We start from the raw sequence: 14844 nt of genomic DNA, 5'->3' as shown, positions 1-14844 counted from the left end.
GATGGTTTTGCTGCAATGGGATTCCCTAACTGTGGTGGGGCAATAGACGGAACCCATATCCCTATCTTGGCACCGGAGCACCAAGCCACCGAGTACATAAACCGCAAGGGGTACTTTTCAATGGTGCTGCAAGCACTTGTGGATCACAAGGGACATTTCACCAACATCAACGCGGGCTGGGCGGGAAGGGTTCATGACGCTCGCGTCTTCAGGAACACTACTCTGTTTAAAGGGCTGCAGCAAGGGACTTACTTTCCGGACCAGAAAATAACCGTTGGGGATGTTGAAATGCCCATAGTTATTCTTGGGGACCCAGCCTACCCCTTAATGCCATGGCTTATGAAGCCATACACAGGCAGCCTGGACAGGAGTCAGGAGCTGTTTAACTACAGGCTAAGCAAGTGCAGAATGGTGGTAGAATGTGCATTTGGCCGTTTAAAAGGTCGCTGGCGTTCATTATTGACTCGCTCTGACCTCAGCCAAAGAAATCTCCCCATTGTTATTTCTGCTTGCTGTGTGCTCCACAATCTCTGTGAAAGTAAGGGGGAGACCTTTATGGCGGGGTGGGAGGCTGAGGCAAATCGCCTGGCTGCTGATTACGCGCAGCCAGACACCAGGGCGATTAGAAGATCACACCATGAAGTGCTGTGCATCAGAGAAGCTTTGAAAACCAGTTTCATGGCTGGCCAGGCTACCGTGTGAAATATCTGTTTGTTTCTCCTTCATGAAAACCCTCCCCCTTTACTGACTGATTTTCTGTAAGGAACCCACCCTGCCCCTTCCCCCAGCTTTCTTTCAAACCAAATAAAGTCACTATCATTTAAAAATCATTTATTCTTTATTAATAGATTAGAAAAAGAGGGAGGGAACCCGGGTGGTATTTGGGAGGAGGATTGCTGGGAAGGAAAAAGCCACAAAGAAAAGGTTAAAAAAATGACAGCCTTTTGCTTGGGCTGTCTACTGGGGTGGAATGGGAAGGTGTACGGAGCCTCCCCCCCCGCGTTCTTACACGTCTGGGTGAGGAGGATACGGAACATGGGGAGGGGGGAGGGTGGAACAGGGGCTGAAGCGGCAGTCTGTTTTCCAGCAGCCGTTCCTGAACCTCCACCAGACGCCGGAGCAGCCCCAGCGTTGCATCCTTCATCCTCTGGTCTTCCTGCCGCCATCTCTCATCTCGATCGTCTCTCCTCTCCTCACGTTGGTCCCTCCTCTCCTCATGTTGGTCCCTCCTCTCCTCACGTTCACTGACTTCTTTCCTATACTTTGAAACTGTTTCCTTCCACTCATTCAGATGAGCTCTGTCACTCCTGCTGGATTGCATAATTTCAGAAAACATGTCCTCCCGCGTCTTCTTCTTACGACGCCTTATCTGTGATAACCTTCGGGATGGAGGAGGGAGGCTTGAGGAATTTGCAGCTGCTGTAGGGAGGGGAAAAAAGAGAGAATTGTTTTAAAAGCTACATTTTGCAGAACAATGCTTATACTCTTTCACGGTGACCAACACTGTTCACATTACATAGCACATGTGATTTCTGTGCAAGGTCGCATTTTGCCTCTTAATGCTGAGTGCTTGTGGCTTTGCTGCTAGAGATCACAGGTCTGGGCAACAGAATTCGGCTTGCATGCGGCCATGGTAAGCCATTGTTTTACAGCTTCTGCACCCTCCTTTCCCACATACCAAGCATAGCCTGTAAAGTGCTGCAGAAGCCTGGCCAATCTCAGCCAGTTGGGGGGGGGGGGCAGTGTGGGGGGGCTTGTCTGGGCCCCTTCAGGCAAGTAGAGTGCTGCGGTTTTTCTGTTAACATTCAGCAGCACCAGAAAACAAACTAACCACCCCCCCGCCATGAATTCTCTGGGATGATCACGGTACCCCTCCCCCCACCGCATGGCTGGTATCAGGGAAGATCCCTGCAGGCACCAAACTACCCCCCCCCGCCGCCGACCCCCCCCCCTCGCCATGAATTCTCTGGGATGATCACGGTACCCTCCCCCCACCGCGTGGCTGGTAACAGGGAAGATCCCTGCTAGCCAAACGCGGAAAACTTCAGGGCCAATTTCCCATCTGCGCTTGGCTAACTGCAGGGAAGGATTTATTTTCCGCCACAGGCAAACAGCCCAGTAGGAACGGCCACCTCTGTCCCCTTAATTAAGTTCCCGTATTTCAACCAGGTTACCAGGAGTGATATCACTCTCCTGAGGATTACACAACAAGATAAAGAACGGATGTTGCTTGAATGCCAGCAAACACCGGGACCATACGCTGCCAGGCTTTGTCAGGCAATGATACCAGATTACTTGCTGCAAGCATGGCGTGGTCAAGTGTCCTACCATGGAGGAGGGAATAAGGATGCACTGCCCAGAAACCTTCTGGCAAGGCTTTCGGAGTACCTCCAGGAGAGCTTCATGGAGATGTCCCTGGAGGATTTCCGTTCCATCCCCAGACACGTTAACAGACTTTTCCAGTAGCTACAGACTTTTCCAGTAGCTGAACTGACCGCGAATGCAAAGTCAGGCAAAGTAATCATTAAAAACCGTTTGCTTTTAAAACAAGTTTTATATTTTAAAAGGTAAACTCACCTGAGGTCCCTTCCATGGGGTCAGAGTCTTGGGTACTGGCTTGGGAGGCTTGGGAGGGTACTTCAGTCAGGGTGATAAAAAGATCCTGGCTGTTGGGGAGAATGGAGTGCTGTGTGCTCTCTGCAAGCTCATCCTCCTCCTCCTCCTCTACCCCATCGGCAGAATCCTCAGGCGTCGAGACTATCCCCGACCCAGAATCCATGAACAAAGGTGGGGTAGTGGTGGCAGCCCCCCCTAGAATTGCATGCAGCTCGGCGTAGTAGCGGCATGTCCGCGGCTCTGACCCGGAGCGACCGTTTGCCTCCTTTGTTTTTTGATAGGCTTGTCTGAGCTCCTTGACCTTCACGCGGCACTGCTCAGAGTCCCTATTGTGGCCTCTCTCCATCATGCCCTTGGAAATTTTTTCAAAAGTTTTTGCATTTCGTCTTTTAGAACGAAGTTCTGCAAGCACTGAATCCTCTCCCCATACAGCGATCAGATCCAGTACCTCCCTCACGGTCCATGCTGGTGCTCTTTTTCGATTATCAGCCTGCATGGTTACCTGTGCTGATGAGGTATCTGTGGTCACCTGTGCTCTCCACGCTGGGCAAACAGGAAATGAAGTTCAAATGTTCGCGGGGCTTTTCCTGTCTACCTGGCCAGTGCATCCGAGTTTAGATTGCTGTCCAGAGCGGTCACAATGATGCACTGTGGGATAGCTCCCGGAGGCCAATACCATCGAATTGCGGCCACACTAACCCTAATTCGAATTGCTAAAATCGATTTTGGCGCTACTCCGCTCGTCGGGGTGGAGTACAGAAATCGATTTAAAGGGCCCTTTACATCGAATCAAATGGCGTCGTTGTGTGGACGGTTACAGGGTTAATTCGAATTAAAGCTGATAAATCCGAATTAAAGTCGTAGTGTAGACCAGGCCTTAGTGTTCACCTTTCCGCCTCTTCCTATCCTTGTTCTAATCTGACCCTTCCTGCAGGCTCCCACCACAGCTGGCTGCTGCAGCCTGGTGAGTCTTCCTCCAGAAGGGATCTAGCAGTTAAAAGTGAAAAAGCCTCCAGCCTGCCAGACCTATTAGCACAACACAGAAACTGTTAAAGAGCCATTCAAGTGGTAATGAAGCCATTTAACAGGCACTTGCCAACCCCCAGGTATATACTGTCAGTTTCTGAATTTACTGACAAAAACAGTTGTGCATTACTGTAATATTTACTCAGAACGTATTAGTCTACAGGACCTTAGTTTAAAATTTGCTTTAAAATATTTCATTAGTGTGTTGCTGAAGATTATAAAATCACATCTCTAAAAAATTGTTGCATACATTTTTAGGTGCACAATCTGAGTATTCATTTTTAGCCTTAAATGCTTGGATCTTCAGACATATAGTTTTTTAAATAAATCCTTCAGAAGACCACACTTATCTAAAATACACATGTGAGCCTGGGATGCTGTCGGGCATAGGGGCACCAGTTTAATAATACTGCATAGAGCCCCATAAATCCTCAGGACAGCCCTGCTGACGGGGTGAAGTTACACCACGGAGGCAGTGGTCCGGAAGTGCCATGGAAGCGCTGAATATGATGAAGACCATGGGAATGCTCAGGAGAAAGAAATCAGGGCACTAGAGCACCCATTCAAAAGCCAAGGCCAATGTATTGGCCTCCGAGTTGATTTTCCTCACATTGTTGCCCTCCCACTCACTTGATAGCCAATTGCAACAGTCCTTGTGACAACCGTCACCTGTCACCAGCCAAACTGGAGCTGCAGGGTTTGCAAGAGAAGATTAAAGCGATCAGCCACGTTTGAATGTCAATACAGTAGAACTTCAGAGTTACGAACTTCAGAGTTACCAGTCAATCACACACCACATTTGGAACCGGAAGTATGCAGTCAGGCAGCAAATACAGCCTGGTGTTAAATGTAAACTACTAAAAAAAAAGGGAAAGTTTAAAAAACAAAGATTTGGCAAGGTAAGGAAACTGTTTCTTTGCTTGTCTCGTTTAAATTAAGATGGTTAAAAAGCAGCATTTTTCTTTTGCATAGTAAACTTTCAAAATTGTATTAGGTCAATGTTCAGTTGTAAACTTTTGAAAGAACCACCATAACAGTTTGTTCAGAGTTATGAACAACCTCCAGTCCCAAAGTGTTTGTAACTCTGAGGTTCTAGTATATCACTATTCAAAGATGTGAGTTTCCTGGAAATGGGCCAAAGTATTATAAGTGGAATAAGGAGTGACGCCCTGTAACTGCCCAGCACCTCACTTGCTTTCTGTGGCTTGTAAGTTTGCCAAACTTTAACTGTTTAGGATCAAATATTCCTTGGTTGCTCCCTGCCTAAGGCTTAATATTTTGGCCAACTTTCCCCAGAAACGGCTCAGCCATCGCTCACAACACTGTTAGGGAAAATAGTACTTCTGCCAGTTCCAGACACATTTCCAAGTCTTCTTTTAAGAAGGGTAGTTCCTTTCCTTCCTCTTCCCCTCCCCCCCTCCCCCAAGGTACAGGTAGGGGATGAGCGCTGGGGTCACTGAGGCACATTTTGCTGTCCCTGAGTTATAATTGTGACCCCTTATGCATTTGCATTATGCTGGTCTTTAATTGAATCATCACATGCTCTTCTTTTCCACTCCCTCATTCAGTGTACCAGTCACATTTATGACAGAGGCATAATACTTCTTTTTATCCTCATTCAATGTGTGTGGCCTCATGCCTTGTTTACTGACCACTAGCCAAACCCTGCACTGAGTGCAGAATAAATTATTTACCTCCTGGGCTTTAATATGGTAGACATCATCCCAGCACCCGAGTGCTCCACCAGCATCAATGGGTTTATCGGCATAGCACCTCTGGTAGGTAAGGGGTACTGTTGTCCCCATTTTGCAGATGGGGAATGGAGGCATGGAGAGGGCCAGGGAAAGATTCATCCACTAGTTGTGAGACTCTCAGGAACCCAGTGTCCCACCTGAGAAGCCTAGAATCTGATTTTTCAGAGATGTTGAGCATCCACACTCCCATTGGCTCGGTCTGCAAGTGCATGGGTGGTGGGTATAATAGGCAAGGGGAGGCGTTGCCTCCCCTAGCACAGCCATCCCTGCTGCCCGACACCTGGGCCATGGTCCCCCCCCTTGCCTCTTCCCCTCCCTGCTCTAACCCTTCCCCAAAGCTCCCACCGCTTGCTGCTGCTGCCTGGGGTGAGTCTTCTTTCTCTCTTCTACCCTATCCCCTTCCCCCTTCAGAGGTCCCTGCAGCTGCTGGCCAGTGTCTCTCCTCAAACCCCCCTCCACACAGGGCACAGTGTGTGTGTGTGTGTATGTGTGTGTGAGAATGCCAGTGGGGAGTCAGTAGCGGGGCAGGGGGGAGAGAGGAGGTGAGCGGAGGGGATCCCTGAGTAACTTTACACAGTGAAAAAGCCTTCCAGAGACCTAGTAGCAGAGAGCTCTGAAACTGTTAAAGAGCCATTAAAGTGGTAATAAAGCCATTTGACAGGCATTTGCCAATGCCCAGGAAGCCTTTGGCCACATTCAGATGGCTTTTCTATTGTAGGAAACTGTGTTATTGGGGTTAAAAACAGTTTCCAAATGACGACCCTTCCGTTAATCTCATACCCCAAAGAAGTAACTGCTGACCTGGCTCAAGGAGGAGCTGACAGAGTCAGTGAGTTTATTTCTTGATCTAGTCATTTTATTCAAACTCAGTTTAAGTAAACGTGTCTGGCAGGGAATTCTGTGTAAGAAAGGTGATTAATGCAGGCTGTCAATGACAAGCGCTTTTTCAAAAGGAGAGATTAGGCTTCAGATTGGTGCAGGTAGCCTGGCTTTTCGTCTCTCTCTATACAGCGTACACCGAACTCCCTGCCATGCAGAGGAGAATCTATCTGGCAACTGAGCTATACCAGTTGCCTGTTCAGTTCCCTTGGGGAATGTTATTAGTGCTTTAAGGTGAAAAGGGGAGAGAGTGTCACAGGGGGGGCACGGCAGCAGGGTGAGTGACTATAATGGGGGTCCAAAAAGAACTAAATAAGTTCATAGAGTAGGAGTGCAGTGGCAGAGTGGGTCCAGGATTATGACAGTGGTGGGGAGGGATGCAGGTCAGGATTGAGACTCATTGGCAGAGTTATGTAGGGCCACAAGCTTGAATAGCAGCAGAACTGCCAGGTGGGTGGAGGTGAATCAGCAGAATTATGTGAAACCCAGGACTGGAGTAGCCAAGCAGTGGGTCAGTGACAGACTTGGAATTGGAACCCAGGAGTCCTGGCTCCTTTTTCAGTGCTCAAATCAGATCGCCCTGCCCCTCCTTCAGCGAGAGTGTGTGAGGGAGAGAGACCAGGAGTCAAAAACAAGGAGAAAAGAAATCCAGCTGGGTGGTTAATTTTTATGATCTTTATTTGCATTTCTCTGAATTGTGCAATTACAGCTGGAGTTCACGGGCAGCCTAGCATTTCACATTTATTAGATTTATTTGGATTTCAGTAAGAAAAATTAACTAAAGAAACTGGCTCAGCCAGTTGTCTACAAAAATTCAGTTCCAGCCTTTCATCCCTTAGCCCTCTGATATCCTTTAGCCCACTCAAGCAGGTAGCTTTTACAGCATGGAAATGATACTTTATGAAGCAAAAATTATCATTTGGATTTGTTACCAAGGCAGCTGGTGCCTGTGCATAGCAAGCAGATAGATCGATAAGTAGAAACAAGCAATTAGCATGCGTTCTGTCTAACGCATGCTTCTCCTTGTGACTCTTTAATCCCATTTATCCCCCATTGCATCTGTGGATGATGAACAGCGTGGCCTGGTTCTTCACATTCTGCTGCCCCAGGATCTCCGAGCCCTGCAGTTCCCGATTCCCATACAACAGGCTGATGGACCCCAAGCCACCAAATTTCCTCTCCTGCATGATCCGCTTCTTGATCTGATCGACCGTGTCACGGAGATCGGCTTCCAGTTGCAGGGTTTTCGGGCCGTTGCTGATGGTCAGGGACACTCTGGTGTCAGTTGCTGGGCCGATGAGGAAGGGATGGAGGTGGGTGACCTCTTGGAAGGTCCCATCGCAACCCTTGGTGGAAAGAGCTACCTGGACTGGTGAACAGCCATTCCTCTGCTGCAACTAACACGCAAGGGAGAGAAGTGAAAGAGTCAGACATGGCCGCCAGAAAGGAACAATTGTGTTATCCAGCTCATGTAATATGCCACAGAATCATAGAATCATAGAATATCAGGGTTGGAAGTCATCTAGTCCAACCCTCTGCTCAAAGCAGAACCAACATCCATCTGTCCCACAAAATGCACCTTTGACCCCGTGTGATGCTCCCTAAGGGTATCTCGAGCTGTGAGGCACCCCCGCACCCCCTGCCCTTAGCATGAAGCAGGCTTGTCTCTGCCTGCTGCAGATCAGCTTCCTGAGAACAATAGCTTCTGGCTATACAAACGCTGCCTTCCAGGCCTCGGCAGGCCTCACTCCAGTGGCAGATTTAGAGTTAGTGGGGCCCTGTGCTCAGCTTCATTTTTGGGGGCCCTCCTTGGGACCCAGCCAAGAAAAATAACATTCTCTCTTATCTCCCTCCCACCCCCCTTTTTCTTTCTTTTTTTCTTCATCCTCCTCCTATAAGTAATAGGAAGTAAATGAAAATAAAGTGAGGTACCTTGATTGTTGTTGTAGTCTAACTTATTTTTCCACAGACCACTTGAAAATCGCTGAGGGTCTCGACGGACCACTTAATGATCTTTCCAAATATTGTTTGTACCGTTAGTTAACTATTGTAAAGCGCTTTGGATAAGAGTGCTTTATAAAAAAAAAAATTAAACAAGCATTGGGGTGCAGGGTCTGGCCAGGACTTAGGGTGCGGGAGGGGGCTCAGGGCTGGGGGTGCAGGGTCTGGGAGGGAGTTAGGGTGCAGGAGCAGGCTGGGGGTTGGGGTGCAGGGTCTGGCCAGGAGTTAGGGTGTGGGAGGGGGCTCAGGGCTGGGGCTTGAGGTGTGGAGCGCTTACCTGGGGCAGCTCCCGTTTGGTGCGAGGGGTGCAGGTGGGGGGGTGCAGGAGTCAGGGTGGGCAGGGCACTGGGGATGTCGTGGGACATGGGGTGTGGGGGGTTGCAGGAGGCAGGGAGGCAGGGGCTGGGTGTGTGTGAGGGGGTGCAGGAGTCATGGCTGGGAGTGTGTGAGGGGGGGTGCAGGAGTCAGGGCTGGGGGTGCAGGGTCTGGGAGGGAATTAGGGTGCAGGAGCAGGCTGCGGCCCTGCCCCTCCCCCAAGCTCCCGGAGCAGTTGTTTGGCGGCGGGGGAAGCGCTGGGAGGGACGGGGAGGGCTGGACAGGCTCGGGGAAGGAGGCGGGGGAGAGGGGAGCTTGGCTGCTGGTGGGGGTGGAGCCTGCAGCAGGAGCCGGCAGGACCAAGCTTCTGCCCCCGCAGCTGCCTGGCCCTGGGGCCCCCTGTCGTTGGGGGGCCCCATGCCAGGGCACCCTGTGTTTTATTGTAAATCTGCTTCTGCCTCACTCACTCTATATAGGTAGCAATAGGTGCACACCAACCGCTGAGTCCTCTAACTATTCCCAGCAGCGTCCAGCTCCTTATGCCCCCAGCACTGACAGAACCACCAGTCCCGCTCTTCCCAAAGGAACAGAGCACACCAGCTTGTAAATTTCAGCTCAGGACCAGCCCTTTGCTGACCTCCACAGCACTCAGAGATATTTATAGTGAAAGCAGGAATGTTTGTCATCAGAGATTCAAATAACAGGAGTAAGAATATTGGAAACAAATGGATACAAATAAAACAAAGTCATAACATGCTTTCTAGAGACTAAACCTGCAGTTTTCTCTCATCCAACGTTCTCCGCAGCCCCTTCAAGCAAGCCTGGCTGAGACCCCTTTCTCATGAAGCAAAACCACTGTCTCTTTATTTCCTCCATGAAGAGATAGGGTGTCTTCTTTAACCTCTAGAGATACCCCCAAAGTACATTGTCTTTACTCATAGACAGGATAACACCCCCCTCCCCGCCCCCAGGGCTGTTTTTTCCTGTTGATTTCACATCTTTTCATTAACATTTGACTTTGTATGTGTACGGGCCTTTGTGTTATCTCACAATGCTTAATTTACATCCCCACTGAAGATAAATGTTTCCTAGCTCCTATCTGGAGGAACTGGTCTAGGGCATGTCACCTTTTGGTGACCCACTTTTAACAGACATGCCTAAGAACATAAGTTTCTGGTACAGATACCCAGCTCCTTGCAAAGTACTGTACCTGTACGTATATTTCACAGTGATATCCATGACCAGCGAGTCATTTAAGACCTCTTGTGACATTCTTTGGTGAATCAGAATGTGCATCCCAGAATCAGGAGCTTCTCATAACCCCTCGGCACTCCCTTGCCAATTGGCATTAAGAGGTGCTGGGGTCACACCTTGGCAAAATGTTTCATTTTTCATGAAAAATGAAATTGTTGCTTTCTAAGCTTCTTTTTGGTATCCCCCCACATTTCTATCACAAAAAACATTAAAGAGGTTTACATTTACTGGAAATCAGGTTTTAAATGAGTGGGTTTAACACCAGCAGAGGGTTTGGCCTTATAGCTGCATCCCAGATCCACAAGCTCCACATTGCCTCTGGATGAGACAGGGCTGAAGGAGACTGTACTGCTGTTGCCACCTCTTGGCATGGTCTGTCTAGTGGGGGAGGGTGTCTCACCTTCTCCTAACCAGGGGCGGCTCCAGGCACCAACGCACCAACCACGTGCCTGGAGCAGCAAGCCACGGGGGGGCGGCCTGCCAGTTACTGTGGGGGTGGCAGTTAGGGAGCCTTCGGCGGCATGCCTGCAGGAGGTCCGCCGGTCCCGCGGCTTCAGCGGCAATTTGGCGGCGGAACGCCAAAGGCACGGGACCGGCAGACCTCCCACAGGCATGCTGCCGAATCTGCGTTACCAGCGGACCTCCCGCAGGCGCACTGCCGAAAGCCACCTGCCTGCCGTGTTTGGGGCGGCAAAATACATAGAGCCGCACCTGCTCCTAACTGACCCTCCTGTGTTTGTTCTCAATCAGATCAGTTCTTGGACCCTCACCTCCAAATAAGTCTATCAGCCCTTCCGTTTTAGGGCTTGCAGTCTCCTGGCTGCTTTCCTGGAGGCAGCCTGGTGCAGGGCTGTCACCATCTTACTATCCCAGGCCTTTCTACCCCCTTTTCCTTCTCTGTGCTCTCCCCTTTATAGCAGGCCTGGTTTCCTCTCCGATTGCAGCTGTGGGCGCTTGCCTTCATGACTGGCTATTCTGGGGGTGTGATCAGGTGCTTGATTGTAAATAGGAAAGACTCTCCTCTCTGTCTATGCTCAGGACGGGGTCTTAAACCCCAGGACAATTGCTCAGAGCCACATTGAGAAACGGACACGGACTCATCAGGATGGAAGGAAAGAGTTTTGGCTTCAGACCAGCTGGGCAGGGGCTGGCAGCCCTTAGTTACTATTTGTTATTTGCACTGTTGTAGTGCTTACAAACAACAGTCAGGATCAGGACCCCACGATGCTAGATGCAGAACAAAAAGATTAACATAAATCCAAGTCTAAGTTCACAATTAGTCCACAGGAGAGCGACGCAGATTCGTAGGTCCATTTACATTGATAATGTGAGTCCATCCGTGTGGAAAGGGGGCACTTGATACACGGATCAGCTGATCCGTGGCCCCTTCTGAAGCCATCAGCATTGTCAAAAGGAGCATTTCAGACCTGATGTGGAAGCAAGTGACTTTTTTCTCCCGATTTGGGTGCACAGGTGTGGGCACCACGGAGATTGTCTCCAGAGAGAGAGAATGATGCGAGGGAGAGAAATAGAGAGGGAGACTGAGAAAGAAATGGGGGGAGTGGAGGGGGAGGGAAGAGGCTGGGAGAGGAACAATGGAGAGAAAGAAAGATGGGTGAGGGGGGTGGAGGGGTTGCGTGGTGGCAGGTTTGCAACAGTGAAAATTAAAATAACATATTTTCCCTCTGTCTGTCTTGGTTAGCTAGCAGATCCTGCCCCCTCACCCACTTACCTGGGGTGGGCTTTGCACGTCCATGGTATCTTGGCTCTGCTGCCTGGCCGGGAGCTCCGATCTGTCTCTTCTTAGCCCCTAGGCTGTTATCTGGGGTTCTTTATACTCTCCCCCTGAAACTGAAAGCAAAAGATACACTGCAGGCAACAAGGGGACGGCACCGTACAGCTGTCACGTCCAAAAGCACCTGGCAGGGTTCCCAGCTGAAAGCCTAGGGCGAGAAGGGGACAGGAAGGGCAGCGGGGTGAGGTAGATTGAGCCCTCTACCCTGGCCAAGCTAAAACCCAGCTAGTGAGCCCGAGCCAAAGTCCCAGATCTCAACACCCCTGAACGTGGAGGGTGATTGAGATCTGAACCCAGGTCTGGAGCTGAATTTCATCAATGACCCCCATCTTCATAACGAGCTGGAGCAAACCGCAGGGAGGTTTCAATCTCCTACTTCAGGATACCAGTAACTGCAAGTAAAGCTGCTCGGATCCCACTGCTTGAGAACTGGGCCTGGGGGGTTCAAAATCTGGTTGGGAGTCCAGCCCATTTCGGAGTATCGCTCTGTATCTGGCCTGAAGCTTTTCACTGTCCACGAACCCACCCTCTCAGTGCTCAGCCAATCCAGGGTTCATTGGCTAGTGTTTGTAAAGTGCAGTGAAGATACAGGACAAATCTAGTGCTGTTACCACCCAGCTCCATCAGTGACGTTACACCAGGGCTGCATTTGACTAGGGTTACCCTAGCCCCGCCCCTGTCCTGCCCTAGCCCCGCCCCTGCCCCTTCCACTCCCTCCCATTTCCTGCCCCCTCAGAGCCCCCAACCCTCCCCCCCACTCCTTGTCCCCTGACTGCCCCCTCCTGGGACCCCTGCCCCTAACTGCCCCCCAGGACTCCACCCCCTACCTAAGCCTCCCTGCTCCTTGTCCCCTGACTGCCCCCTCCTGAGACCTTCCCCATATCCTAACTGGCCCCCTAGGACCCTACCCCCTACCTGTCCCCTGACTGCCCCAACCCTTATCCACACCCCCACCCCCTGACAGCCCCCCCCCAGAACTCCTGACCCATCTAAACCCCTCTGCTCCCTGTCCCCTGACTGCCCCCTCCTGGGACCCCTGCTCCTAACTGCCCTCCAGAACCCCACCCCCTATCTAAGCCTCCCTGTGCCTTGTCCCCTAACTGCCCCCTCCTGAGAGCCCCCCCTGTACTCTGACTGCCCAAAACCTTACACCCCCAACCCCCAGACAGCCCCCCCCCCGAACTCCTGACCCATCCAACCCTCCCCCTGCTCCCTGTCTCTTGACTACCCCCCTCCAGAACCTCCCTGCCGCTTCTCTGACCCCCTGGCCCCCTTACTGTGCTGCAGAGCGGCACGCTCGGCAGCGGAGGAGGGGAGCAGGGTCGGAGCTCCAGACTGCCGGAAGCCCGAGGCGAACGGCTGGCCTGCGATCTGCGAATGCAGGGCGGGGGGGGGGGGGGAGGGAGAGAGAGAGAGGAGGGGAGTGGTCTCAAGTTGCAGGGGAGAGGAGGGGGAAGTGGAGGAAGGGCTCAGGCTGCCGGAGGCCCGTGCGAGTGGCACGATCGGGCCGGCTGCCCTGTAAGCCGTGCACGCTCTGCATGGGGGGGAAATCCAGACATTTACAAATTCCCCCGGACGCTATTTTTAACTCAAAAAAGCCGGACACGTCCGGGGGAATCCGGACGAATTGTAACCCTACATTTGACACACAAGTGCTGCCGGGCAGACTGTGGGACTGATCAAGAGAAAGAACCCCAGAGACCCGAGCTCTCATTTGAAAGCCAAAGCTAACTTATCACTGCCTTCACTGTTTGTATTGTTTCCCTCTCACCTGCTCTGTGGCCAACTGCAGGCATCACCACGGACATTGGAGTTCTGGGGATTTCAGATGATTCACATTGTCACCTTTGATCACTTGCCAACAGCATTACTCTAAGCTGCGGGTTTCCCATAAATGGGCTGAAAGTCGAATCTAGCGTGTGGCCCTATCGGCTGCCTAGCACTTCATTTGTTTTCAGTGGCTTATAACTTTGCCAAATTTTAACTCTTTGGGATAAAATATTCCATGCTTGTTCCTGGCCTCGCATATGGGCTGCATGGTGGGGGGAAGGGGAGCATACAGGGTCACATCCCCCCCCCCCAATTTGCTGCTTGGCTTGTACTGAGCATGTGCTATAACACTGCTGAAGCTGGCTGCCCTCTGCCCCCTCCCCCCCACTATCTGCAGGGATTGGTCGTCTCTGCTGCCTCAGGCTAAACTGGTTTGGAAACATTTACCTGCCATTTTGGAGAACATGAGCTGAGACAAAAAGTGGCTTTGCCACTTGTAATCCAGTTTTCCAATTGTTTTTTACAAGCACCTTTGGGGTTTTGAGCAGGAACTAGACATTTGGCAGCAGGTTAGCCCTGGGGTCAAGCAGGTATCTTTTGCTGTCCCTCTGAAAAAAATCAACCCAGATTTGGGTGAGTAATAAGCCACAGCACTGAACTCTGCCCCCTTGTGCATGTGCATCGTGATCCAGTCTTTTGTTACGTGATCACGTGCTATTTTTTCAACAGGCCCCCGTCTCATTCGGTGCACAGGATGGAAAGTGAAAGAAGCAGGGCTGTGTAGTGATGAGGGCATTCTCCATAGGCCCCTTGCCTCATTTCCAGCTGAAGGTGGAAGGTGCATGGTGAATAAGGTGGAGGTGTACCCAAAGAGAAAGGATAGTTTTATGGTTAAGGCACTGCACTAAGACCTAGAAAACCTGTGGGGATAGCAGTATTACACCGGGGTGGGGAATGGTTTGCCTATCCTGGGAACATTTTCAAGATTTCGAAAAAATGGTCCCATCCCAAACTGGGATGAAAAGTCGAAGTCTTGAGAATGTTTGTGAACTGAAAATCCAAAAAAGTGGTTTGGGTCAATTAAAGCGTTTTGTTTTGATAATTTCAAAACCATTTTTTTCCATTTCAACGCTTTGAAATTAAAAAAACCAACAAATTTTGAAATGAAAGTAATTTCAACCCGCAAAATTGGAACAATCTGTTGCAAAAATGTCACAACAGGACATTTCCACTATTTCAAGGCTTTTTTTAAAAAAAAAATGTCCAATGTTTTTTTCAAAAGCACAAAATGCTTTCCCACAAAAAAGTTTCCATTTCGACCAATCAGCATTTATCAGTGGAAAAGTGTTTTCTTGATGAGTTCCGACCAGCTCTAAAGAATACTTCCCTGCCTCGCATAGGTGTTGTGAAGAGAAACCCATTAATGCTGATGGA

General features: G+C 50.4%; 1 protein-coding gene across 1 annotated transcript; it reads right to left on the bottom strand.

Moving 5' to 3' along the window:
- Positions 1 to 852: 852 nt before the first annotated feature.
- On the bottom strand, positions 853 to 3334 carry LOC128837239 (uncharacterized). The gene is made up of 2 exons (XM_054028235.1): positions 2578 to 3334; positions 853 to 1419 (listed from the first exon to the last, which is right to left on the bottom strand). Exons 1-2 carry the CDS (start codon positions 3110 to 3112, stop codon positions 926 to 928), a joined length of 1029 nt encoding a protein of 342 aa, XP_053884210.1. The 5' UTR covers positions 3113 to 3334; the 3' UTR covers positions 853 to 925.
- Positions 3335 to 14844: the final 11510 nt, after the last annotated feature.

The sequence above is a fragment of the Malaclemys terrapin genome, chromosome 4, assembly GCF_027887155.1.
Source record: "Malaclemys terrapin pileata isolate rMalTer1 chromosome 4, rMalTer1.hap1, whole genome shotgun sequence".
NCBI classification, from domain to species: domain Eukaryota; kingdom Metazoa; phylum Chordata; order Testudines; family Emydidae; genus Malaclemys; species Malaclemys terrapin.
Note: the sequence above shows the minus strand (reverse complement) of the source record. Positions and strands in the feature narration are given on the sequence as shown.